Consider the following 27102-nt stretch of genomic DNA (forward strand, 5'->3'; position numbering starts at 1 on the left):
CAGTCCTTGATGTGGAAAGCTAATCTACGTGTAAGTGTAAATCAAACTTACTAGAATCAAACTTCGTTAAATGTTTGAAAACTTGTAAGCTAATGTCAATAGGACATTAGGTGCCACTTTGACCCCTCTCTAAAAACTGAAAATGTGTAATGGTTCTCCTTAAAACACACAATGTAAGCATTAACACCACTTGTAGGCCTCAGGGCCTAATTAGCAGTGGAACGATGACTAATGATTTAGTGTTCACTGGGGCTTTTTAATGTAGGATATAACATACTGAAAATGTTGGATACTTGCTGTATGCACTCTGTTATGAAACTTTAATTTTTATCTGTTTTGCTTAACTTTTACAAACCTTCTGGCTTTCAGTACAGCCATGCACAGTACCTTAAGAAACAAGAGGTGACAAACAGTTAGAATTTCAATTTTGCTAAAGAAAACTTTAAAAGACTTTTATCTACCAAAAAACCCCCTCATGTTCTGTGTAATCTGCAGAGGTATTAATGCAAACCGATCCTTAAAGTGTATCTTTGTTAGTGCATGAGGCATCAGAATGAAAAGTTACGCTCTATTTGTCAAAATAGAGCTTTATGAGGTGGTTGAGGAAAGCTTCTGGGATTTTGTGTATATTGTAATTTATCCATTTGTAATTAGAAGAAATTACATTGTTTTGGGGGGGAGAGGAAGAAAAAGCAAATGATTTGCAGCATAATTTGGGTTTAACAGCCTAGTTTTTGAGTAGACTAAATGTAAAATATGTACATTCCAAAGGGGTTTGCAAACTTGAGATCTCTTCTGTTTATCCCTAATGGTTTCATTGTAAGATAACATTGGTAAAAGATTGGGACAAGTAGCAGTGCTTGCTTAAGGGATTGTCAGGGCTTTTTCTGCTCAGCACCCCTTTTTCCAGACAGATGGGTAAACATGGGGACATAACTTTTCTTACTTTGCATAGTAGTTTTTCTGAACTCCAAGAAAGTTTTTCACATTCATCAAAATGTTTTCTTGATTTAGATCTCCAAATAGTGCCTGTCCCCAGATAAAATTGATCAAAACTTGGATTTATAAAATAAACACACTTAAAATAAGGAACCCAGTACAGTTTTCTCTGTGTTGAATTGTAAGTAATCATTGAAGTCTTTAGCAGTTGCTTGATTCCATAAACACTGTTGAACCGGCACAAGGTTAAAAATTGCTGTGGCCATGGACTCCTGCACTCCTGTTAGCAACCAATGGGGGGGGGGGGGATTTTAAGAAATTTTCACAGCATAGACAAGGCTTCAGAAAGAGATTAGACTCTCAGCCAGTCCAGTGCCTTGATTAAGACCCTGATCCTGCACTATTAAAGTCAAGGCGAGCTTTGCAATTGATTTCAATGAAGATAGGATTGAGCCTTAAGTATCAGTGCTTTTTACCCATTCCAGATCTTACCTACTGAGCATGTTAACATCCTGGGATTTGGATTAGATGACCTAATGTTCTTTTCCAATTGGAGATTGTTTTAATGTCTAAATTCAAAATTCTGCTGTTTATTCCTATTTCTCCTATCTCCCACCATAGTTTGTCCATGTGTATTGGAATAGAATCGAATCCCTAATGGAGTATGTTCTCTGGCTCAGTAATCTCGCTAAAGATTGAACCTGTGTATTAGGTCATCCTGTCCGTTCCCTAGCAATGCAGGATTGTTCTCTACAATATACTTCTTGTATCCGGGCTAGTTTTAAATGATTCAGACAGTGAGGCTTTCACCATTTCCTTTTGGGAGGCTGTCCACAGCCTAATAAGATCAAGGAAGTTTTTCCTGGTATTCAGCCTAAATTTTTCCTTTTTAAATGTCTTCTCTTTACTTGCACTTACATTTCGCTTTGCCACCATAAATAAATCCACTCCCTCTTTGATATGTAGAACCTCCACCCATTTGTAGATTATTGTGTCTATCTCCGGCTGACCAAACATGCAGAGATGAAAATAAACCCCAATATGTTTGGTTTAAACATATTTTAGTTTACTACTAAAAGTGGAGTTTGGAAAACATTGTTTCTTGTTAGTAAATCCACATGCTGTAACTTAAAACACAGTTTGGCCATTTCCTGTGGTTTTTGGCATGCTCCTGTATAAACATAATTTAGGTCTGATACTTAGTTATGGTTTTGTGAATGCAAACAAGAAAATTCAGCTTTCCATTTAGATTTAATAATTAGTCACCTATGAAATTAACACTTTTAGAATCATAGAATATCAGAGTTGGAAGGGACCTCAGGAGGTCATCTAGTCCAACCCCCTGCTCAAAGCAGGACCAATCCCCAGACAGATTTTTGCTCCAGATCCCTCAAGGAGTGAATTCACAACCCTGGGTTTAGCAGGCCAATGCTCAAACCACTCAGTTATACTTCCCCCCCATTTGCAGTTTCCATCCGTTAGAAGATATCAAAAAAATCATCAAGAATGTGTAACTTGAGCTCTTCCTTTTATAAAGGGTGTGTATTTTTAATTGTAGGTGGATGGTAGCTGGAATCAATGCTAACAACTTCCATTCATTTCTCCAAAATATGAATTACTACCTAAATCTGTGGAGTGTAACACAAGGGATCTCATGTTTTGAACAACTATGTACAGTATATTTTCTTCCATTTCACTCTGTGAACTGTTTGTAATGTATAAGGAAACCATTAAAAACAATCTTAGTATATTTATTGAAAGTGATATTAAATGCAAAAACATGTTAGATCATCTAGCTCAGGATTTCTCGGCCTGGGCCACAATCAGGACCACTCTGCCCTTAAGATAGTGGTGGAAGGGTGTCCTAGCTCAATAGGAGAGAGATCCTCCCCCTATAGAAAAACTGAAGCCCCCCAGATGTAGGCCATCCTCTGCTAGGCCATGTTTCCTATTGCTTTATCATGCCTGTATTTAAATATCCCAAGCAATGAAGCTTTCCCACTTTCTTTAGGAAACTAGTCCACAATCTGTTTTTACTCTGAAATGTTTTAATGGGTATTTAGCCCAAATGTTCCTTTATATTAGCTTCCATCTTGTTACCCTTCTTCCTCTCTAAATGATTCTTCTCTTTCTTGAAGGTACACTATAGATATGTGTTTCTCTTCTTCCCCCATCACTCTATCTTCACTTACTAAACTGGCCTAGGTCCTGCTAGCAAAGCCCCACAGTTCCTGGGCAAAAAGAACAGGAGTACTTGTGGCACCTTAGAGACTAACAGATTTATTAGAGCATAAGCTTTTGTGGACTACAGCCCACTTCTTCGGATGCAGCGTCCTATCCACTCACAGACACACACACACACACACACCCCAAGCTACCCTGTGGGCTGGGTGTTCTTGGAGCCACCAGCTGCCCTTAGCCCAAATGTGCCAACTGATCACTGGTTGTGCTCACAGGCTGTCATAGATGTTTGTCTTTATGGTCAAACCATCCACAGCGTTTCCCCTTCTTGACCGGTGCTCCTCTCTCCAGAGAAAGGCCCCTCTTTAACCCTGTGATCAAAGGGTGCAAAAGCTCAACCACTCCCCAGCCAGCTGTGGGTCACACATTTCTCTTGCTTTCCAAACACATCCCAACACGATATTCTCCCTCTCCCCTCGTTCTCCCCCTCATACAGGTGGAGTTGAAATCCTGAGCTGCTGCCTGTCGCTTGGCCTAGAGGCAGCTTGAAACATTTCATAGAATCATAGAATATCAGGGTTGGAAGGGACCTCGGGAGGTCATCTAGTCCAACCCCCTGCTCAAAGCAGGACCAATCCTCAACTAAATCATCCCAGCCAGGGCTTTGTCATTCTGAATTTCACAATTTTTCAGCCAAAAAAAAAAAAAAAGAGGGGGTGGGGGGATGATTTTATTTGTTCCCAACCAGCCGCCTCCCTCCAGGCGAGGGTGCTGCGAACTGCTGAGCTCTCCGCGAGCCAGAATGCACGGGAAGGACGTGCCCCGCGGAGCGCGGCTGTGCCCGGCGCGGCCGCATGGGGCGCCCGCGGCGGCGCTGCGCGGGGAGGCGGCCGGGCAGGGCCGGGGTTGCGGGCAGGAAGATGGCGAACGTGCATCTGGAGTTCCAGGCCAGCGCCGGGGAGGCGGATCCGCAGAGCCGCCCGCTGCTCGTGCTGGGCCAGCTGCACAACCTGCATCGCCTGCCCTGGGCCCAGCTGCGGGGCAAGCTGCAGCCACGGGTCAGCGAGGAGGTGAGGCCGGGCCGGGGGCACGATTCCCCCGCAGCTCGCTGACTGCTGCTCGGTATCCCTCGCGATCCCCCCCCCCCCGCGACTTCCCTGCGGGGTGCACGAGACTCCCCACCCCGGGGCTGCGGGGTGCGCCATCCCCCCCCCGACTTCCCTGCCGGATGCGCGATCCCCCCCCCCCGACTTCCCTGCGGGGTGCACGATATTCCCCACCCTGGGGCTGCGGGATGCGCCCCCCCACCCCCCGACTTCTCCCCGGGGCTACGGGGTGCGCCATCCCCAAGCCCGGGCTTCAGGGTGCATGATCTCCTCTCCCCTCCCCCGGGCGGGGCTGCGGGATGCATGCTGGCTCCCTGGGCGCCAGGGCTCACGTTCCCGCTCCGCTCTAGGGCCCCTTTTCTCCAGGGCTGCAGGGTGTATGATCCTCCCCAGGGCCATAGGTGCTGGGACTGGGGCTGCTGCCGCAGCCCCTGGCTTCAAGTGGTTTCCATCACATACAGGGTTTGCAATTTGATTCAGTGCCTCTCCGCACCCCTATTCTACAAATTGGGCTTCTTTTGGGTCAAGGCTGATTTTTTTTTTCCTCCTGCTCCTTCCCCTGGGTTACTCATCCCACCGGGCTGCCAGGTGCATGATTGGGCCCCTGTGTGTGCGTGGAGGGAGACTCCGGAGGGCTTAAGGTGCATGATTCCCTCCTGGAGTGGGGTTTGGCTTGGGAGTCCTGGGGGTGCAGGGTGTATAGTCCCCCTTTGGGGGAGGTGTTTAATCCCCCCCTGGGCTAAAATCCCTTTTTAGCTTGCTAGATGTGTGTCATTTGAATGAGCATCCTTCTAGGAGTTGTCTCTACCTAATGCCTCTGTGCCTGGGCCGCACCAGAGCATCCTTCCTCTTCCAGGCTGGGTGGGTTGCACTCAGCTCAGCTCTAATCTCAGCTCTAATCTCCTAGCTCTGCAGCTGGGTGAGCCTGCCCCTGCAGGTGGGGACTGGGAGGGAAATCACAGGGGAAGTCAGCAAATCACCTTCCTGTGTTTTCTGTGCAGAAATACAGTTGCTGTCAGGGCTGGCTCTGGCTTTTTGGCTGCCCCAAGCAAAACAAAAACGGGGCGGCCAGAACGGCAAAGCAAAAAAAAAAAAACCTGTGGCGCGGCCGGAGCACGGGTGCAGGGGGACCGGCGGGGGGGGCAGCAGGCGGGAGAGAGAGAGAAGGGGGCGGCCAGGGCTACAGCAGGGGCGCTGCCACGCGGCCCCTCCCGCTGCACTGCCGCCTGCCGCGAGGGCTCTGCTCTGGTCGGCGGGGAGTGAAGGAAGAGGACTGCCCTGCGGGACGCTCTGGTTCTCCGCGCCACCGCCCCCTACAGGGCGGTCGGAGCGGAACAAGCCAAAAAAAAAACCAAAACAAAAAAAGCGGCCATGCCGCCCTAGGATTGGGCGGAATGCCGCCTCGAACAATCTGCCGCCCCAAGCACCAGCTTGCTCAGCTGGTGCCTGGAGCCGGCCCTGGTTGCGGTGGCTGGAAGCGACTAGCTCTGATTGCCTGTCCTAGCAGAGCAGTTTCTGGTGAATGGGGGCCTCAGAGCCCTGCCTGAGACCGTGGTGTGGTTGCCTTGCTTCTTGCATCCCTGTGAGGGGAGCCCCAGTTCAGGGGATTGGGGCTGGGGACAAAGTGTTGTGGGGAAGGAGGGCTTAGCAGGGCCCTCTCAAGCGAAATGAGATTTTAAATGTCTCCTTGAAACCCACAAAGCAAAATCCTTTGCCTCTCAATGAATGATGCTTTAAATCAGTGGTTCTCGAACTTTTGTACTGGTGACCCCTTTCACATAGCAAGTCTCTGAGTGCGGCTCCCTTATAAATTAAAAACACCTTTTTATATATTTAACACCATTATAAATGCTGGATGCAAAGCAGGGTTTGAGGTGGAGGCTGACAGCTTGTGACCCCCCCCCCATGTAATCACCTCGCAACCCCTGAGGGTCCCGACCCCCAGTTTGAGAACCCCTGCTATAAATGAACCTTAAAATGGCTCCTCCCCAAAGGAATCCCCCTTCCCAGCTGAGAGACACTTGGCAGGTCATTTTCCCGGTAGAGGGGGGTCCGGTAGGGCTTCCAGGCACAGCAGTTAAGATAGCAACGTCTGGCAGGAGCCTGTTGCTGTTCTGGAAGATCTGTGGGATTTGCCATGTGCCCATTGAGGGGACCGTTGCAACTTAAAATGTAGAACTGATCTTACCTTCCCTCTGCATTGATGGGTGTAAAGTGCTTTATGTTCCTTTGAGGTCACAGGTGTTCTAGCAATGCCAGGTGAGGATATTGTAATTATTGAAATATACATTCTTGCGTGCCAAATGGCAACCTTGAGACCTAAATTGGATTTTCAGAAAAGGGTGAAACGTATCATGTTGTTTTTTTTTCCCTTCTCCCAGCTGTTTGGATGGAATGTGTTGATCTGTTTTTATTTTGATGCCCCTAATGACTTTTTAAAAATTACGGGACAACCCCAAATATTTTTGCATTAAGGTTTTTAGCTTGCTAGATGTGTGGCAGTTCTTGATTGGACTGTGCATCTCTAGTGAAGAACAATTGTCTCTCATCTCCTTTTTTAATTAAATGGCCATGTGAAACAGCTATATATTCTATGCTAATAAATCAAACCAGCTTTTTATCACTATTAAAACAGTTTTAATTATAAAGGCTTTGAATAGCTATTACATAAAATGGCCTGTTTCCATGTTTAATGTAGTATCAAACATAACTTGCACTGCCTATGGAAGTATGTATCCATATTTAAGTTGTGTGTATAAAAACATCATAAAAAAAGTTGCCTGCATGTGGATTCTAGCGGACACTGTATCTAAACTCAGGTGCATCATTTTACACTTTCCGCACCTAAATATTACAGTTGGGCAATCCATCAGAAATACCAAGAGTGAGACTGATAGAAAAGTGTTGTACTGTTCTTTGCTTTTAATCTCTTTCCCTTTCTCCTCTCAGATATGGCAGGCTGCATTAAGCACTCTGAATCCAAATCCCACCGACAACTGTCCCCTCTACCTGAACTATGCCACCGTAGCTGCTTTACCTTCCAAGGTTAGCAGACACAATAGCCCATCTGCAGCTCACTTCATCACCCGCCTTGTTCGAAACTGTCTTCCAGGAGGTATCAACAGATGTATTGTTGTAAGTGACAATTAGAAAGTACCTTTGTTATAAAGCTAAGTTAAGCATTTTCTTGTATTCGAGGAAGTCTGATCTGTAGAATAAGGCCTTCGTCTATACTTGAAAGTTTTATCAGTAAAATTATTTCAGTTCGAGAGGGATGGGGATTATTTTGGTTTTGTTTTTACCAAAACAGTTAAAGCAATAAAAGCCCTAGTGTGAACACAATTATACCACCATAAAGAAGATTTATCCTGATAAAGCTTATTCCCTTTTCCATGTTGCGCTAGATATATTGTATATAGCACTTCATAGCAATATGACTGCATCTATGCTAGGGGGGTTGGTTGCATAGGTATAACTCTACTGGTATAGTCACAGGGTTGTCTACACTGCAGCTGGGAAGGTGTTTCCAGGGGCAGGTAGATAGACATGGTAGCTCTGCTCTAGCTAATGCACCAAAAAGCAGCATATCTGGGGGTAGCACGGGCAGTGGCTCAGGCTAGCCACTCGAGTAAAAACCTGCTTGGATGCCCTGGTCCTGCTGTTGGCATGCTCCCAGCTGCAGTGTAGACATACACATAATGTGGTACAACTTTCTAGCATAGCCAAGGACTAAGTGGAAGAGCTAGTCTGTGCACAAGGTGAGCACCAGTTTAACTAAATCACTTTTAAGAATTGTTTTTGTGGTTTTTTTAAACAGATTTAAAGTAGATTGATGTAATGCACTCTTCATCTGGAATAAAAGTCCAAACAAAGGGTTTGCAGCAGTAGATGCCTTGTCTAGATGAGATCTAAGGTGTGACATTAACACATACTAGCAAGCGTGTTTTAAAAGTATAATGTAGAAGCAGCCTCTTGCCTTTAATACATGCTACACAACCAGTTTAGGACATATTAGAGGCAATGTGCCTTGTCTACATTAGACTCTGAAAACGTGTTAGCTAACACCTGCTAATGTCACACTTGAATCCTAGTCTAGAGAAGGATTTAGTTAAACTGCTGCAACTGGAGAGACTTTTTAATTTGACAAGTATCTCCTGCAGGCCAGTTTGAATGGTGACTTTCAAGTTACTGTCAGTAATGAAACATTTCTCTAGATAAACTATTAGGCTATCTACAACACTCATCACATGAAAAATTAGTTGGGAGGCCAGTTGATCTAAGTCTGTTCCTTCTGAGTTAACATTTATAATGTTTCTCTAAAACAGTTTTGCATTTCTCATTCCTATTGTAAACTTCAAGAATCTACTGCATGTATCAAGAGCCCGAAGTTAATATTTAGCCTTTCCCATAGTAGTAATTTCCTGTCAATGTGCTTGGAATATAGACAGGCAATTCCCACGCTTCTTAGGCCTTGACTATGCACTAAAGTTGAAACGCTTTGACTATATTACTGTAATTAAATTAGTACACACACCCCAGTGTGGACATACTTGCACCTGGATTAAAGTGTTACAGGGTCCTGCAGAAGAGCTTATCTCTGTATGGGAAGTGGAAGAAGCAATTCTGGTCTAAGGCCCCTTCATCCCGGTATAACTGTGTCCACACAAGGGGTTATACCAGTATAACTATTTCAGGAAAAAAATCACTCCCTAATTGAAATAGTTTAACCAGTTTAAAGTCTGTGTATAGGCCAGGCCTGAGCTCCTTCTCTTTTCTGTCCCTGGCACTCTTATCAAGGATAACAGACCCCATAATCCAGTTTCATCCGCTTCTAACACTTTGTGACCCATTTGTCTTCCTGCTGGTATTTCAGATGGTCTGTGAGCGCTCTGAAGTCTTTGCCTCAGCTTGTGCGCTAGCCAGGGCATTCCCACTGTTCACGCACCGGTCCAGTGCATCTAGGCGCACAGAGAAGAAAACTGTAATTGTGGAGTTTTTCCTGGTTGGACAGAACAATGGGCCCATAGAAGTGGAAACACTTAAAGTAAGTTACAGATTTTCCCTCAGTTAGCTGTCATGTTGCTCCTTGTATATCCAGCCCACTTTTCTTTCAGAACTGTGACACTGATATGAATTACCATTCAGTAGCTAATGAATGTAGAATATCTACTGCACCCAAGATAAGAAATGGTCACAGATCAACTCAGTTTTATTACCACTTATGTGACTATAACTTTATAGCATTCAGACTTGGTAATGCTGAAGATATTTTTGCAGAGGTACTTAAAGATCTCAATCAGGGGTCAGACTCCTGTGTCCTCGGAGAACTGTACAGACACATCACATAGAGACATCACTTCTATAATACTTGTCTTAAGTACAATTAATAGATTTTAACGTATGGCCTAATATTGCATTGAATCAGGCATGTGTATGTGTTTCCAGCCAAAGGAAGTTACAGTAAGTTTATCCTGCTTTTATGAGGCTGAATTCTACCATTTGTTACATATGTGCATCTCTCGTTGAAGTCACCAGTAGCTGAATGTTCTGGGGCCAGAATATGGCCTATGATATTTATATGTGACATTACATCACTTCAATGTTTTATTCTCCTAGTGAAACTTTGTAGCCAGAAATGAGACACTAGGGCAGTGTTTCTCAAACATTTGTATTGGTGATCCCTTTCACACAACAAACCTATGAATGCGACCACCCCCCCTTTATAAATTAAAAACACTTTTTTTGTATTTAACACTGTTATAAATGCTGGAGGCAAAGTGGGGTTCGGGGTGGAGGCTGACAGCTCGCGACCCCCCCATGTAATAACCTTGTGACCCCCAGTTTGAGAACCTCTGCACTAGGGAAATAATCAGTCAGAGTTGAGCTGCAAGTCTGTATTATACAGCATGAATTTAGCACATCACTTGATTAGTTGCAGGAACCCCTCAACCATGTTTTTGGCTGTGATGGAGCTGAAGAGGCCTAGGTTGACTAGTGTCACTGAGCTGACGCTTATCCCTGTCAGAAGAGCAGTTACAAATTTTTCTAGTTTATGCCTTTGCTTCTGCCCTGGCTTGCGAGCTGGATTAGCTACACAACACAAAATGATGCCAGCCTAGCTAATCAGTTTTCGTGAGGGTGGCAGGGAAGTATTCATAGATTGGCTAAGGGCAGGATATAGTTGTTTATTTCTTTTTTAAAGTGGCTTTCCCAAGCTCTAAGCATCTTTGTTATGACCGTAGAGTACAATATAGGGCAGTCGCGTAACAGCAGCTGCTCCTCACCCCCAACGAGAAAATCATAGAATGGAAGGGGCCTCGAGAGGTCATCTAGTCCAGTGCCCTGCACTCATGGCAGGACTAAGTATTATCCTATGAGTAATGAAAACGGACCCCATCATGGAGACAGGACCCAAGCCACTTATGGCTCAAAACCAACCCCTAGATTCTAGGTTCTCTAACTGGGGCATGGCCTCCTCCCTGTGGAGGCGCAGAATACATTCTGGGGGGACATGAGAAGCTACTTGTAACAGCGCTGCCTTCAAAGTTGGGCATCCGGCCAGCAACTACTGCTCTCTAGCCCCCAGGTCTGAAAGTAGCGCTGCAGCAGCAGTATGGGTGGCATGGTATGGTATTGCTATATACTTAAATGGCTCGGTTTGAATCAGTACCTTATTGTTTCTGATATTTAGGGAGTTGCAAGTGGATTTTTTTTATCAGTATATGTACTTGGGTGGCGAGGGGTGGTAACTACTGCAGACACAAAGAAAGGAGCGTGATCAAATCAGTTTGAGAACCACGGCTCTAGAGTGAAATCCTGACACCCTTTCCCCAACTGAATTCAGTGAAAAAACTCCCATTGACTTCAGTGAGACTAGGATGTCACTCCATAAATTCAACCCAGAAAATATGAGATGGCTCTTGCAGACCCCAGTGCACAGATGTCACGTGCTTCCTTTTGGATACACCACTCACCAGGCAGGCTGCTTTATTCTGCACCATCTTCCTTGTCTGGGCCAGTTAAAGATGGAGGCCCATGTAAAATGTATTGCAATAGTAAACTTCAGCATTGAAGCCTCCAGAGTTAATCAGCTCTACAGCCTCCCCTCCAAAGGACTATATCATTTCCACAGGCTTCCAGCATAAGCAGTCCACCGTTTATGGGAGCCCTTCATTATATGAATCGGTTTCATGCCCTCTCCTTTGCATTCATAACTTGACATTGCGCTGTGTGATTGTTCAGTAGGACAGTGAAAAGGACTGTTACATTGTGCTGTCAATTCACGCTGGAAAGGAATTCAGTTTCCTTAAGGCACAGCTAATTAATTGGAGCTGAAGAATAGGCAGTGCAAAAGTGTTGGACTTGAACAAGGATCTGTTGCAGTTGAGAATCGGGGAACTGCGCATCTTGTGCCTTTACGTTGAACCCAATTTCTGTGCAGCGTTGTGCAATTAGTCCGCCAGCTCTCGATTGTCTGTGCCTTTCATTTCTTGTATTTCCAGTGTTTGGCAAGTGCTACGGAAGGGGTGAGGCTGGCTGCTCGCATTGTGGACACCCCATGCAATGAGATGAACACTAACAGCTTCCTGGAGGTTGGTGATACACCTTGCAACAGGGTTGCTTATTGGAAGTCTGTCTTGAATGTCGCGGTCTAGAATTAATGCTGGCATCTCTTAGCGAAATCTTGGGCAGTGTGAATGATGGCAGGCATCCCCATGAAGCTGTTACAGGCTTGTCCGTAGTGTCTGACCCTTTCACAGCTCAAGAACACTGGCGAGTTTGAGGGAAGCCCAGTTAAACAGATCACGAGTCCGGAGAACTGGATTCTCTTTCTGACTGTGCCACTGGCTTGCTCCATTATTTTTGGACAGGTCGCTTAAGGCTGATATTTCAGAGGTACTAAATGCTCACAGTTCCCACTGGTTCTAGGGTGCTGCCCCCTTTTGGAAACGAGTCCCTTAGCCACTTGTTCCCCATCCATGAAAAGGGAACGCTGTTCAGTTATCACTGTCGAGTGTTTCTGGGACCATGAGGTGAAGGGAGCCATATGTGCAAATTATTTTACTATTACGCAAAGTTTTTAAGAGCATGAACTTTCCTTCTCTATTTCATCATGGTCTGATATAGGAAAGTGCCTTCTGTGGAGGCTGGCTGGCCTTCCTATTTAAAAGCTCCTCTCTCTATCAGAACTTAAAGGCCAGAGTCAGCCCTCATGCTGTCATAAATCAGTGGTATCTCCACTGAAGTCAAAAGAATGACACGATCAAGAGGTCAGCATCAGGCCCAAGATCTTGAACGTTTTGTGGCTTTGCACGCAGTGGATGTGTGGGTGGGCATCTTTAGCTTTGGAAAGACACATGCACATTCTAATCAACATTGGCTAATTATTATTTTTTAATTTTATATATATATATTTTTTTTTATGATCACCTTAAAGGAAATCAAAAAAGTTGGCAAGGATCTTGGGATTGTTCCAACCATTTTTCGTGATGAGGAGCTGAATGAGAAGGGATTTGGAGGTATGTCTTGCTGAAAGCTCAGTCTTTCATTTTCAGTTTACTTCAGGAGAGTGCCCACTTCGTTATGACTTTTGGTACACACGCACGCACACTCTCCCTCCCTCCCTCCCTCCCTCCCCTAACAACTCAGGTTTTTCAGTCTTTCTTTCCCAGGTATCTATGGAGTTGGCAAAGCAGCTGTGCATCCGCCTGCCCTAGCAGTACTCAGTCACACCCCGGATGGTGCGACACAAACCATTGCATGGGTTGGGAAAGGTATTGTGTATGACACCGGAGGCCTCAGCATTAAGGGCAAGGTATGTAAATGCTGTATGTGTAGATAGAATAGGTGGCTGGGGGAATGTCTACACTTCAATCAGCACATGTAGATATATTCGAACTAGCTTTCTTCTAGCTATGTCAAATGACGAGCAGTTAAGCAACAGCAGCACGTTCCGCAGCATGTCTCCACTACATACCCAGAATCCAGGGCAGGAATGTATAGCCCATGGCTTAACTCCTGTTGTTCGTGATAGCGGGGTCAAAGCTAGCTCAGGTCTGTCGACGTGTGCTGCAGTCACAGCTCTGATTGCAGTGTAGACATACCCAGTGTCCTACTTCCATCTTTGCTTGTGATAAAGTCGAAGTGGATAATTTATGTCGGAAGTGTCTATGGAAAATGAGATGTTTTTCTTTGAGTTAAACATTTATACTTGAGATCCTTCACGGGTGCATAGCTGTAAACAAGCTATAAGGGTGCAAGTGGCAAATAAGATTCTGGGAACATATGGCAAAGCAGTTAAATTGCTTATATTTTCCTCCTGCAGTAGCTTGCAGCATTAGAAGAAAGCTAGAATTGAAGGGCCTTCGTTCCTGAATCTAAAGCATGATCCTAAACCCCTCCAAGTCAATGGAAAGACACCCATTGACTTTAACTCATGCTGTCAGGCCCATAGAGAACATTGCAGCCTGTTGACTTTATATGCTGAAATAGCAACAGAAGTTTAGTATTTTCAGCTCTAAAACAGGATCTAGTAAGAGCCAGACAGAAACAATGTCTGGAGAATTGACTGTATTTAACATAAAAATGGCTTGTCCAGTATGCAGATCATGTTGTGAAAGCTTCCCTTGCGAAAAAGTGCAAGCTGTTCATTTTCAGTGGGTTAGCAATAGCATTTATACGTTTTCTGTCTTCAAAGTTTAAGGTGCAAAGCAAAAGCTTTGAGAGTTAAGATTGCATCAGAGATTCTAGTTTTAACAGGGAATAAAACTGTGACTCTCCCTTATGTTTTTGAACGAACACACACACACACACACACATATACATATATATATACATATATATATATATATATTTTTCTGTTTTAAATAGACCACTATGCCTGGCATGAAACGTGATTGTGGTGGAGCGGCTGCTGTTTTGGGTGCCTTCAAAGCCACAGTAAAGCAAGTAAGTGAAATCTTAGTCAGCATAACTTAGATCAGAATTCTTGCTTAAGTTCACGTATTGCCAAGAAGATGCAGTCTTGTCTAGTACTGTGTTCCCTGGACTGGGGCCTAGGAGCTTCAGAGTTCTAACTGTGAGTGGCCTTGGACAACTTGCTACCCATCAGTGCCTGTCTCTCTGTGAAATGGGGAGGTTTACATACATCACTGAGGTCTTGGGAATTAATGTTTGTAAAGCACTAGGGCCCCAATTCGGGAAATTACTTTTCCAAACCGGAGCCTATATGTGTAAGTGCTAAGTATGCTCATATCCTGAGAAGTTCTTGGGTCACATCCATTCTGCAGAATTGTTAGTCGCTGCGGTTGCTGAGAAGAATATCTTTGTGTTAGCAGTACATAACCGTGTAAGAGTGTTGCTCTTCTCTTCCTGCACTATTGTTATGTACTGTTGTCATACGCTGTTAATCAGCTGCCTCAGGTGAGGGCATTGAGTGTTTTCTTTATTGTCAGCAAACAGGTAGATAAGGTATGAACACTGGGAAAACAGGCTTATCTTTCCCCATCAACAGTTTATGGTCTTGCAAGGAGCTGGCTTTTGGTTTGCTCCTGTGGACAGAAGGTAGAAGGAGACCAGCATAAAGCCAAACCTTGAAATGTTGGGGACCATTCTGAATAATAATAATAATAATAATAACAATAAACCTAGTGTCACCGCTGCCAGAGGGATTCAGCTTTCACCATAAATCCAATCACTGTAAGTCTTGCTGATGGAGCAACCATTGCCTCCAAGAAATATCCAGGGTTCAGAGAACATTTGCTGCTGTGGATTAACATACAAGTCTGAGAGAAGATCTGTCCAGGAGATGGTCAGATGCCAAACTTCCATTTCCCAGCAGTTTATTATGACCTTAGCTATGTTCTTGGCTATAACAGGAGTGTTTGATGTGGAAGGACTATAAACCTCATAGTTATCTGCACAGTCTTGCAGTTGGAAGCAAATTTGCAAGGAGCAGCTTCCCTTAAGCTCTAGCTCTGTAACCCTCACGCCTCAAATAATTTAAATCACACACACACAATTCCAAAGGACAAGACAGAATTTTCACAGCACTCTGATGGGACTACAAAAGCCACGTATGCCGTCAACATGACAACTTGACTTGGTTTTATACTAATTATCCCTCAACGATTGTGCACCAAAGTTTTACAAGTGCATGTGCACCTATTGTGTGCAATTATTGTTCACAGTCCTGATAAATGTGCATGTAAATGACTGGTCATTTTCACACACCATTACTATGACTGTGCAATATGGCAGTAAAATTAGTCTGGGCAAATTAAGCCTGCAAAGGCTGTTGTATTTCTGAGAAAATCCAGGCTACGTATTTGTAAACACCAGGATCCTATTTGCTTAGTTTTAAAATCTCTAGAATAAATTCCAGGTAAATAAGTCCAAAAAAGAAGCTATCTTCAAAGTTGTAATTTGGACAGTAGGGGAGTATTCATTTTTGTTACTGATTTAAGGTATTTAAAAGCAACGTGTAGATCCTGCAAGAGAAATCAACAGGATTCAGTCATCTGTCTGGGGACATTTGATGATGGGATGGAGTGTCCACCTTTCTAAGCATTAGTTTAGCTGCATTTCCTATTTAGAGGAGTAAATATACACGCACTTGGTGGAATTCCTTTTATGGAACACGAATAGAACAGCTTTTTGTCATGCAGATCAACTTTGCCCAGCAGGAGGTTCTGGTTGGCACAGTGTCTCTTGTATCCCTTTATTTGTAAAGTACCCCAGCTCTTGTGTGTGAGGTTATTTGATGGTTCCTTACTGCTGTCCTTTTATAGGAATGGTTGTTGGCTTTAATTTACAAAGTACAAAGAGCCAATCTAACTCTTGGGTTAGCCCTTTGGACTTAAGACCATGAGCTGGCTCAGCAAGTCCTGGTATCTCTAGCAGGTGAAGCTTATCAAAAGATCCCTAGTGAAACTGACCTCTGACACAACCAAGAGTTTGCTTCTTTTAAAAGCAACTGCTGCTGTTGAAAATTGTGAAAGGAGATCAAAGCAGATTTATTTATTAAGACCCAGCTGCCACTCTTTCCTCCTTCTCCCCCACAAAAAAGAGCCCCCCTCTTCCCCCGCCATCCCAGGGCACTCAGCATGTTGTACACATGAAAACAGTGATATATTTTAAAATGTCATCAAACAAAATACAAATATAAACTGGTTATAAACCAGAAAAAAACAGAGTGGGAGTTAATCAGAAAGAGAGAAGGGAAAATACAAATTATTTGCCAGCTGTTAAGAGCACGCAGTGTAGCTCACAGCAAAATAGGATACCACACAGTGATCATTCTTTTTCGTTGTGAGACACCTTATGGTACCATGTAGAAGTGGGGCAACCCTAGGAAATGCTGTATTGGATCGGACCCGTGGACTGAATGGACTAGTATCTTGTCTCTTATGGACGTCGAGGTGTGAGAAATCCTGCAGTAGACCGGTATGGGATGGGAAGTGATGCATTGACACACATGTGAATACCATACTCTAGGACAGCCAGTCGTCTTCCAAATGAAGTCTCCATAGTGGAATTTCGGAAAATCAGGAGGCATTGCCATGTCCTCTACAGGGAGAATGCTAATTATAACTAGGCCCTGCGGGGCAATGATAATAGGCAATAAGGTCACTCAGCTTATTGTCTGGAGAATCGACCTTCCATCAGATCTCTTCTGGTATCTGGTTTAATCCAGTTGGGGTCCACATGGCCTGGCAGTTGTTCTTTCAGGGTTCCTCTTTAGAAGGCTTACAGTTCACAAATGGCTGTAGACCAACTGTTGTTGTATCTAGCCTTCTTCATAACTACTGCAGGCTTTTCCCTGAGATTGCCGGAAGTGATAGGGATGGGAGCAATTTATCAAAGGCTCCCCAGGCATCACTCGAAACTAAAATAGAAGTAATAGAAAACACAAGCATTGGAAAATAAAAGCCCATTCATCATGAACTACTTTGTAACGTGCTGTCACAAGTCTTTATAATTGTCATGTTGAAAGGATTTATTATCTGAATCTTTTATTTGTGGCTAGAGATGATTAAGTAGCTAGAAATATTGGCCCAGTCTCTGTGTTTTGAGCATGCTTTTAGGGCTGTATTGAGGTTGAACATGTGCAGTAGCACATTTCTGAAAATCTGCACCACTGTTGTTCATATAGTAATACTCTGGTTTTATGTATAAGGAGCTTGTACTTAGAAGGGGCCTGATCCAGAGCTCACTGAAGTCAGTTAGAAGACACCTGTCAACATTAATAGGCTTTGGATTGGATTGACCCTATTAGAGCTGGTCAAAAAGAGCAAAAATAATTTACGAAAACGTCTAGATTATTTTTATCAAAGAATCAAATTTCACAAAGTTTCAACCAGCTCTGTTGATGCAGACATCTTGAAGAGAGACACTTTTTAATTCTGATGTCACAGAGTTTAAGGCCAGAAGAGACCGCTACATCATCTAGTGTGACCTCCTGTATATCACCGCCCACCAGCGCTGCCCACTGAACCTGACAACAGAAATGAGAACAAAATAAATGAGACCCCTGGAGACTAGACTTATGTGCCAGAGAGTGAAAGAGGCTGAATTCAGTGATTTAAGCAGCTGGCAAAAGGTTTAGTTCCCCACCCTAACACACACATCACATGCTCTCTTCTCAGCGTGTGCTGCTTTCTTTTTGTTAGGTTCCTTATTATCTCTCCACTGAAAACTCAGAAGCTACAGTCAATGAATCTCTACGCTGTCTTTTTTTTTTATTATTATTTGTATTACCAAAGCACCTGGGAGCCTCAGTCATGGATCAGGATTCCATTGTGCTAGGCACTGTACAAACACAGAACAAAAAGATAATCCCTGCCCCCAATGAGTTTACATATCTTGACATCAGCTCCAGACTAGAAGTTACTTGTCACAGATTTTGCATGTGATAAATGCATTTCATGGTAATAGACGTGTCTAAAAGCCAGAATCCCTCATTAATTTCAGTCACACTAAACTATGTAAGTTATCTTGAATTGCATCTCTTCTCTTATTGTTACAGGGCTTTAAAGACAATCTTCATGCTGTTTTTTGCTTGGCTGAAAATTCTGTTGGGCCTAATTCAACAAGACCTGATGACATCCATGTCCTTTACTCGGGAAAGTAAGATTCTGTCCCTTTCATAGACGTATTTAGTAGTTCTTTGTCTCTACACTTGATTTAAATGGCTCCAGTTCAAGTGAACAAAGGGTATAGCTGAAGAATCTATTTTCTTATATTGTAAGCTCTTAGAGGGGCAAGGACCTTTTATTGTTATCATTCTGTGTTTGTACAGCAGCTAACATAATAGGGTGCTGATCCATCACTAGGCTTGTACGTGCTAAGCAGTACAAATAATAAACCCTCATATCATTCATACATTTCCCAGCCATAGCCACCATGCCAAATGAAGTCCACAATACCTTAGCCAAGTAACTGAGAATAAATCAAACAATATTAACATCTGCAGCAAGTTTTAAATTGGAGAATCTAAAGAAACAAAAGATAGTTATAAATTGTTTATTTTACACAATATATTGCTGTAAAAATCTCACGTTACATCTCTATTGTCAACTAGAGATGGTTGAAAAATGGGATGGGGATGGAAAATGACAAAATTTTCATCCTCGTTTTTCCTTTTGAAATTTCAGAATCTGAAAAAATGAAACCAGGTCTTTGACAAATCTTTGCAACAAAATCTTCATTGGTATCTTGAAAATCTGCTCATTAAGTCCTGAAATCCAGATAATAAAGGATTCTTACCTGATTCCCAGACAACTGTTCTGGGTCATTAAAGGATCTGTATAAAGGATCAGCTACTCTAATTCACTGCTTACTTTTTAGCATTGGATGGGAGAGCAAAATCACCTTTTTCATGGAAATGACATTGGGAAAGTGACTACCCTAAAAGTATGAAATAGAACATCACAACCTGTGTCCTTGGCTGAAAGTTTTGAGCTGTTTGCGTGAAATCTCCCCATTTTGACTGAAAACAAGAACATTTTCACAGAAAAGTTAACTTTTTTTTTCTGAGATACCGCTGGAGGGCGGACTTGGGGGATCTCAAAGTTTTACAGATTCCCTGAAAAATGACAATTATTCCGAGTACAAACCAAAATGCAAAAACCTCTCAAATCCTGTACTCAAATCCTGATGCCGCTATTTCACATAGCCGTAGTTGTGAGTTTCCTGTGTGTTTAGAAGTGGATGCTTTCTTCTTGCTAGCACGTTGTAAAATATCCTTCTAATCTGATTCCCATCTGAGCAGAAGAGCATCCGATTTTGTCCATTTTCATCTTTGTTTTATAGAGTCCCAGTTCCAGTAATAGATTAGCATTGCCTGAGCGTTTAGGGCTCTTTAAGCTGAAGATAGGTAGCTGTTGCTATTCGTATATATTCTTATTTATATTGCAGTAGTTCCTAGAAATCCCAGCCCCATTGTGCGAGAGACTGTAAAAACCCAATAAAAAGCTGGTCCCTGCCCTGCAGACTGTAGGATCTATGATAAAGCCAGCACTAGACGCTCAGGTACGCTCTGTTTTGGAACTTTAAAGGAAAGGGTCTCTTGCTTCAAATAAGAAGTAAATGCATTTTCTTTATATTTTTCGCTTTGCAGCAGTGTTGGATTTTAGAGCTGCATAGCAGGATCTCTTTGCATATGTAATTCCCAACCTGAAACGTTGTTGCATTAAATAACGTCTTCTTCCTAGAACTGTGGAGATCAACAATACTGATGCAGAGGGCAGGCTGGTGTTGGCTGATGGAGTAGCGTACGCATGCAAGGATCTCGGTGCTGATATCATTCTTGACATGGCCACTCTCACCGGAGCTCAGGTACTTGTTTGCAAAGTCTCTGGGTTGCTGGAGGACAGCTTTTTATTGTAACGGCCCCGTGCCACCACTGTAGGTTGTCCGTGGCGACAGCATGCTGCACTTTAGGCTACAAACCACAGGTCTCTACAACTTGAGCTGGAAAAGTAACTCTGTTAGCTAGCAGCAGTAATAGGCTGTTATCCTCTACATGGACCAGCCAACAGAGGGGAATACAACACACTTTGCCAGCGTGTTATATTTATAACTACATTAGTCAGACATGGTTTGTGTACCTTATGAGCTTTTATATCTCATACGTAATTGAGTAAAAAATTGAATTTATTCAGAGACAAAATGAAACTCATGTAAATGCTCCAGTTTTATTCAGAAGTTGACAGTTTTATCAATTTCTCCTTGAGAGAACTTGAACCAGTGTTTAAGATGCTGTTTTCAGTTTCCATGGTCTGATCCTGTTCCCATTGAAGTCCCTGCGGGGTTTACTAAGCTGGAGGTAATAACCATCAATAATGGTGAACACATGGGTGTTTCTAAATTCAGCCTAGTAAATTTGACTCATCCCCTTTGCTTAGGCACAAGACATGTGTTGTATGAAGGAGTGAAATGTTGTTAGGCTTTATCATCACCACAAGGACGGGTAAGAGAACTTGTGCTTGGCCTAGTACATTTTTATCTGATGATGTAACTATAGCTGGATATTGTTTAGCAGCTGCAAGAGCTGGAAGTTCTATACAAGATTGAGATTAATGGGCCAGACCTTCAACTGATGTAAATCACACTAGTTCCTTTGAAGTTAGTGGAGCTATGCTGATTTCCACCAGCTGAGTATCTGGCCTGGCGTCTGCAGTTAATTATTTGGCAAAGGCTTGATTTACAAGGTATGTTATATAATGTAGGGCGTATGTTACACACAGTATATAATATTAGCAAAAAAGTAAAAACTGACATTGAAATACCACTTTTGCAAACCACTATAACATTTTTATAGAAGATGGTGTGGACAGGCAGTAGTTCCTGTGATGAGGTCTGGCCTGGATGTCTGGGGTTAGAATTAGTCTTCATTTAAAAATTGGGTAGTTCCTGGAAGCATGCTTTTTGCATACATCAGAGATTGTGCATGCCAGTGTAACTGTGTCCTTTTGAAAACCTGCCTTATGTCTGCCCTATGGTACCTGTCTGGAAAACTCTAACAACATATGGCTTCTAGGTCTCAGGTCGAATCCAAGACCTAACTGCAGATCTAGGGTGAAATGACCTTTCCAATGAAGGGTCCTGCATTCACAATGTCCATGTTATCTGTGGTTGACACAAAATGCTAGGTGGGTTGTCTGTGCATGTGAGCTATCTTATTTATAATTCATTGCTGGACCAACAAACATGGGCGTGTAGTCATACAGCCATATAGTTTGTTGGCTATGATACCCCAGGGAGATCTTTGTGTGTCTGCCGATGTGTTAGCCCAGATGAAGGTGGACTATTTCACTGTGAAATGGGTTTCTTTTCAGAAATGTAAAATGTTTTGATGATGCCCAGAACCCCTCTGTTTATTTATAACACCTCAGTCTTTTTCTTTAGTTTTCAGATATGTTTTCTCAGTGGGCATGTCATTGATAGCCATGTTGCGGGGCAGGCAACTGCTAGCGCCAAGTAGGGAGAAGAAAATTGTTCTATCCAGCACATCTGCTAAAGCGTTTGGGACTAAACCCCTATTAATCCTACCTGGTTGTGTCTTATCCCTCACTAGGGAATTGCCACAGGGAAATACCATGCTGCTGTCCTCACCAACAATGAAGATTGGGAGAAGGCCTGTGTTATAGCTGGCAGGAACTGCGGAGACCTGGTCCATCCTCTTGTGTATTGTCCTGAGCTCCATTTTAGTGAATTTACCTCTGCTGTAGCCGATATGAAGAACTCTGTGGCAGTAGGTTTTTTGGTTTTTTTTTTAAATTCCCTTATTTAATCAGAATTGTTCAGGCCAGACTCCCTGTGCATGTTCTGCATAATGCACCAGTTGGAGGAGGGGCTAGAAGATACAAAGATGATGTATGGGTAGTTGATAAAAGCTTTTAGAAACCTGCCTGCCATTGACACTTGCAAACAGCTCTGTTTTTGACAAAGGGAGCCAGGCCTGGCCTCAGGTCTGGTTGTGGTGACTTCAGCTGTTGACCTTGGTATATCTAAGCTAAATAAGTGGGGTTGGAATTGGTGTGATGGAGGATTCTGCATTGTCTTAACTGCCACATGCATCATGGCTGTGTAACCCACCCCTTCTGTCCCAGTAAAAGTACAATGGTTCTGTTTAGTACCAGGAACGGAGGTAAGGAGAAAACACAGCTGAGTGGGGAGGTAACTCCAAAGAGGAGCAGCAAGCATTAGCTCACTCTTGCATACCCGAGAACTTGCTGGCCTTAAGAGAGGTGGATTTGTACATTGTCTTCTAAAACAGTGGTTCTCAACCAGGAGTCCAGGGCCCAGAGGGGGGCCGTGAGCAGGTTTCAGGGGAACCCCAAGCAGGATCGGCATTAGACTTGCTGGGACCCAGAATAGAAAGCCGAAGCCCCACCACCTGGGGCTGGCTCCAAGCCCTGCCACCCGGAGCTGAAGTCGAAGCCTGAGCAACTTAGCTTCACAGGGCCCCCTGTGGCAACGGGCCCCAAGCAATTTCCCTGCTTGCTACCCCCTGACGTTGGCCCTGCCTTTTATATGCAGAAAAACAGTTGTTGTGGCACAGGTGGGCTGTGGAATTTTTATAGCATGTTGGGGGGGCCTCAGAAAGAAAAAGGTTGAGAACCCCTCTTCTAAAATGCTGGGTAATGTAAAGAAATTGTTACGAGTTATTTTTAGACAAACAATATTTTAAAGACAAATTATCTCACAAAACCAAACTTTTTACTGTTTCTCCAGGACAGAGACAATACTCCGAGCTCCTGTGCTGGGCTCTTTATTGCTTCTCACATCGGTTTCGATTGGTCTGGAGTCTGGGTCCATATAGACATTGCAGCACCTGTCCATGCGGTGAGTGTGTTCGTTTGTTGTGTGAATTGTCACCTTTCCTGCTTGCTGCTTTTGCAGAGCTCTCTGATGTGGGGTGGGGGAATTAGACAGGAAAGCTTTCTTGTAGGAAGTAATGACTGTACAAAGAGATCTAGATTTTAGAAAGATACCTGCTCTATTCCGGTAAATTATTTGGGTTTTTTATTTTTAAAAAAATCTCTAAATGTTACTTAGTCTAATTTCTGATTTGCAGCAACATGTGCATTCTTAACCCAACTAAGAGCCTTCTACAGATTTAAGAAATGAGTACATAAAATGTGCCATGGGGATAAGTGCTTTAGCCCAATATCCTTTCATGGTGGTTGTACAGCGTTGGCTTTGTTGTGTCTCTCCCCCAGTGCCTCAGCAGATATTTGCATGCTCATTCTTTTCTTGCTAACCAGCTAGCTGCTTTGCTTTTAAAAAAAAAAAAAATTGTGCATCTGGATTTTCCTCTCTGGTATTGAATTGTGGATTCTCTGCTGTGAGGGGTTAGGATAAATATAACACAGTAATTGTCAGTCTGTCTCTGTTGCAAATCAACTGCACTCTGCCTCCTACTAAACTACAGTAAAGTGCAAACTTCACCCACTCACCAATATCAGCCGTAACTTAACCCAAGAGTACAGTTCCAGAGAAAGAGAGGAGGCCTCTCTTACAGAGCAACCATGTACTACTTCCAACTCATCTGTAGATCAGTTTCATAGAATACGTTCTTGCTTTGATGGTAAAGATCATTGTAAAGGATGTTGTGCTGTGTTTATTTGTATCATTACAGAGCAGACTGGGATTTCTGCATTAGTAGTGTGCATGTTTTTAGACATCTGCATATCTTAAAGTATTATTAGGATTCTCCATTTTTCTCCTTTGTGTGTGGTGCCTGCTTATTTAGCACTTTTTTCAGCAGGATCCGTCAGAAATGCCTGCCTGTGAGCACACTGCCAGCTTCTTCAGAGTTCTTCTGCCAAGGGCGGCATAAAAGGTGGGATTTTCCAAAGCAGCTCAGGGAGTTGGACATCTCATTCCCACAGGCACTTTGGAAAATGCCACCCCAAGAACGTGCGCAGACTCACGGGTCAGCTCTCTGCCTGGATGTGCCACTTACATCCTGCTTGGAAAAGAGTGAGGATGAGTGCAACACCCAAGTGATATTAAAATCTGAAGTGTAACCATTTCTTTCTAGGGCGAACGAGCAACTGGTTATGGAGTGGCTTTGTTGCTGTCCCTGTTTGGCCGTGCATCTGAAGATCCTCTGCTGAACATGGTGTCCCCTCTGGGATGCAATGGAGACTCTCCAGATGAGGAGATGGAGAGAGATTCTAAAAGGCGGCGCCTTGTTTAATGTTCCCCAGCCCTTACCAACGGGGCGCCTATATTACCTCACTTTGCACCGATCTGTTCTGAAGCAAAGATACCATACATGGGAAACTGCCTTTTTTTTTTTTTTTTTTTTTCTGTCATGATGAGATTGATTGCTTATTTCTGATGAAACGGCCTAGTCTTTTGTTTTTTAAATTATTGGTGCCCACAGTTGCTGAACAACATTGACCTTGCAAGCTCCGAGCTCTACTAGCTTTAGTGGAGGGAGGGAAATGTCCCCCTTAAAGCACCTCACAAAACTTGCTGAGTGCATTAATGCATGAATAAGCCACAGCCGCTCTTGCTTACCAGGCCTTCTGATTTACTTTGTTACTTTCCATGAGGTTTTATTGATTCTCACAGCCCCCACTACTTCTCACAACAGAGTTATGTGAGGAAGAAGAAACCACTGTAGGCTCAGCTTATTCCATGGCAATTCAGCCTAGCAGCAAAGAAGGTCTAATGGGAAAAGGCTTTTTATTTTAGTAAGGTGCAGTACCTGCATGCTAAGCTTTCGCTGACCATTACAATCAACAAAAGAGTGGGCCAAAACACTTACTGTTTCAGATAACAGAACATATTCACTTGGAAAGAAAAGAAGAAATAGTGGGACTATGAATAAACTTGGTTTATAAAACAAAGTAGCTGCTTGCTTCTGTCTACTTGGCACATGCATGGGCTGAGGTTATTAAAGCCATTTGTATATCCCATCATGGAACTTCACGGCATTATTTGCATTTCTGAAAATACTGGGTGCTCCTAAAATGAGAGTCTGACTGGACTGCGCTGTGCAAGTTCTCACGCCTAGCTCCACTGCTGCACTTCAGATCAGACTCCCAGCACCTTTTTCCTCCAAGGAGCTGCTGCCACTTGTGCTGAATGACTAGGCGGCTTTGCAGTGCATAGGAGCTTCCACTAATGGCTAGAATGAGAATACTAAATTCTCTCACTCAATTCACTGAACAGAGATGAAGGGCCCGTGCTGTGCGCACACAGAGTGAGAGACAGACCCTGTTCTGAGGAGCTTCTAGTCTAAACAGACAGGATGGGACAGGAACCAGGCGCTAAGGGGGAAGTGACTTTCCCAGAGTTTCACAGCCTGGCGGAACGGGAAATAGAAATCGTGGGGCTCCTGGTGCTCACTCCACTGGATCCAGGCTGCCTCCTCAGACATTTATTTGTAAAAGAACTGCCCTACTCATCCCCTTGTCCCTATGCTGGGGTACCATCCTGGATGCCATTCAGGTAACCCCTCTATTTTAACCTAATAAAACACTGCCCAATATGCCTGTTCTCTGCTTCCAACCCATTTTTCAGTGATTCTGCAGCGAGGAAAAAGTGGCTGAACTCTCACTTGGAAGGAATAAGTACCCACTTAAAAGCAGAGCAAGATGGGAAACTTCTCCAAACTATAAAGTAGAATATTAGTTGGGTAAAGGCTGTGGTAGAGACCTCTTAAGAATTAAAGGGACCTTAGGCCTAGCTAGAGAGATCTTGCTCTGATTATGCAAGTGCCCCATTCTGTTCTTTTATTTTGTCTTTGAACGGTTTGTTTTTATTTTCTAAACTGGAATGTTTGCACACCTTGAGTCTGTGCATTTTGTCCAATGAGCACTGGAAGCCTCATCACCCATGTCAGAGCACCCCTTTAAGTGTTGCTTTAAAATCTTACATTTGAACCTGGACTCTTGTAAATTAGCCCTATTAAAATTTCCTCCCTATAATTTATCTTCAGCCATTAACAGCGCTCAGTTTGGTTAGCCCATGCTGCAGTTGCTCGGAGGCTGATTAGAACCCCTCCTGCTGTGAGGAAGTTTTTAGCTGCTTTGCAGATAAAATCAGGTGGACTTGGGCCGAGCTTTTTGCATCCATGATTGTGGGATGAAGTCTGTAGGGGATCAATACTAGGTCTTCTCTGGTTGAGCAAAGGGAAGTCACTGGCCTGAAAAGTACACTTACTGCTTAAACATGATACATTTTGGTGAGGAACGTGTGGAAAAGCTTAAGGTGAAAATATGCCAATGGAGAGGAGACGCTCGTAACATCTCCCATTCCTGAATGTTAAATTTGCTTCTAAAGCAGCCCATGACAATAGCTTGCTTCCTAAGCCTGATCTTCACTAAACAAACCGTCCTCCTGTTCTTCTTTGTCCTGTCATTGTTCCTTTGATTCTCTGGTCCACATGATCATAGTTTCAGGAGATCTGTACAAAAAGATGAGTTTGGCAAAGAGTTGTTCCTCCAACTCCAGCTCCCCAATCTCCCTCACCAGGAAGATGTCCGTGCAGAGTTTCAGGATGCGGTCCACGTTGGGCAGCTCTTCAAACATTATTGAACGAGAGATGCCATTGAAAAACTCTCGGATAAACTTCCCAATGACGAGAACAACAGACATATAAAGGCCAACGATGCTGAGGAAAAGGGAGTACAGAGTTGATCAGAACTGGGCGAAACAAGGCACCATATCTGTTCCGTAATATGGTCATGCTATCCGCCCACTCTATGGGAGTTGTGCATAAATGTCTATAATAAGCTATTCAGGTATCCATTCATTAATGTGCAATTTAGCTTTTCCCAAGGGGCCCAACTTTACCATCCTTACCTTGAATAGTTATACAGGCTTCCACTGATTTCAGTGAGACTACCGGTGC

At 43.6% G+C, this 27102-nt stretch overlaps 2 protein-coding genes across 2 annotated transcripts in view; one reads left to right on the forward strand and one right to left on the reverse strand.

Moving 5' to 3' along the window:
• Positions 1-3935: 3935 nt before the first annotated feature.
• NPEPL1 (aminopeptidase like 1) lies at positions 3936-25093 on the forward strand. Its single transcript, XM_005305813.5, has 12 exons — positions 3936-4190; positions 7176-7361; positions 9100-9270; positions 11729-11818; positions 12664-12745; positions 12899-13041; positions 14097-14174; positions 18253-18353; positions 19940-20063; positions 21805-21981; positions 22965-23075; positions 24277-25093. The coding sequence occupies exons 1-12, from the start codon at positions 3975-3977 to the stop codon at positions 24433-24435; spliced, it is 1638 nt and encodes a 545-aa protein (XP_005305870.3). The 5' UTR covers positions 3936-3974; the 3' UTR covers positions 24436-25093.
• LOC112059223 (piezo-type mechanosensitive ion channel component 2-like) overlaps positions 24832-27102 on the reverse strand; it is a 67834-nt gene continuing 65563 nt past the window's right edge. Inside the window, exon 42 of the mRNA XM_065565237.1 lies at positions 24832-26862. Coding sequence (XP_065421309.1) covers positions 26607-26862 — 256 coding nt within the window. The 3' untranslated portion in view covers positions 24832-26606. The remainder of the gene's footprint in view (positions 26863-27102) is intronic.

The sequence above is a fragment of the Chrysemys picta genome, chromosome 13 (genome assembly GCF_011386835.1).
Source record: "Chrysemys picta bellii isolate R12L10 chromosome 13, ASM1138683v2, whole genome shotgun sequence".
Taxonomy (NCBI): Eukaryota; Metazoa; Chordata; order Testudines; family Emydidae; genus Chrysemys; species Chrysemys picta.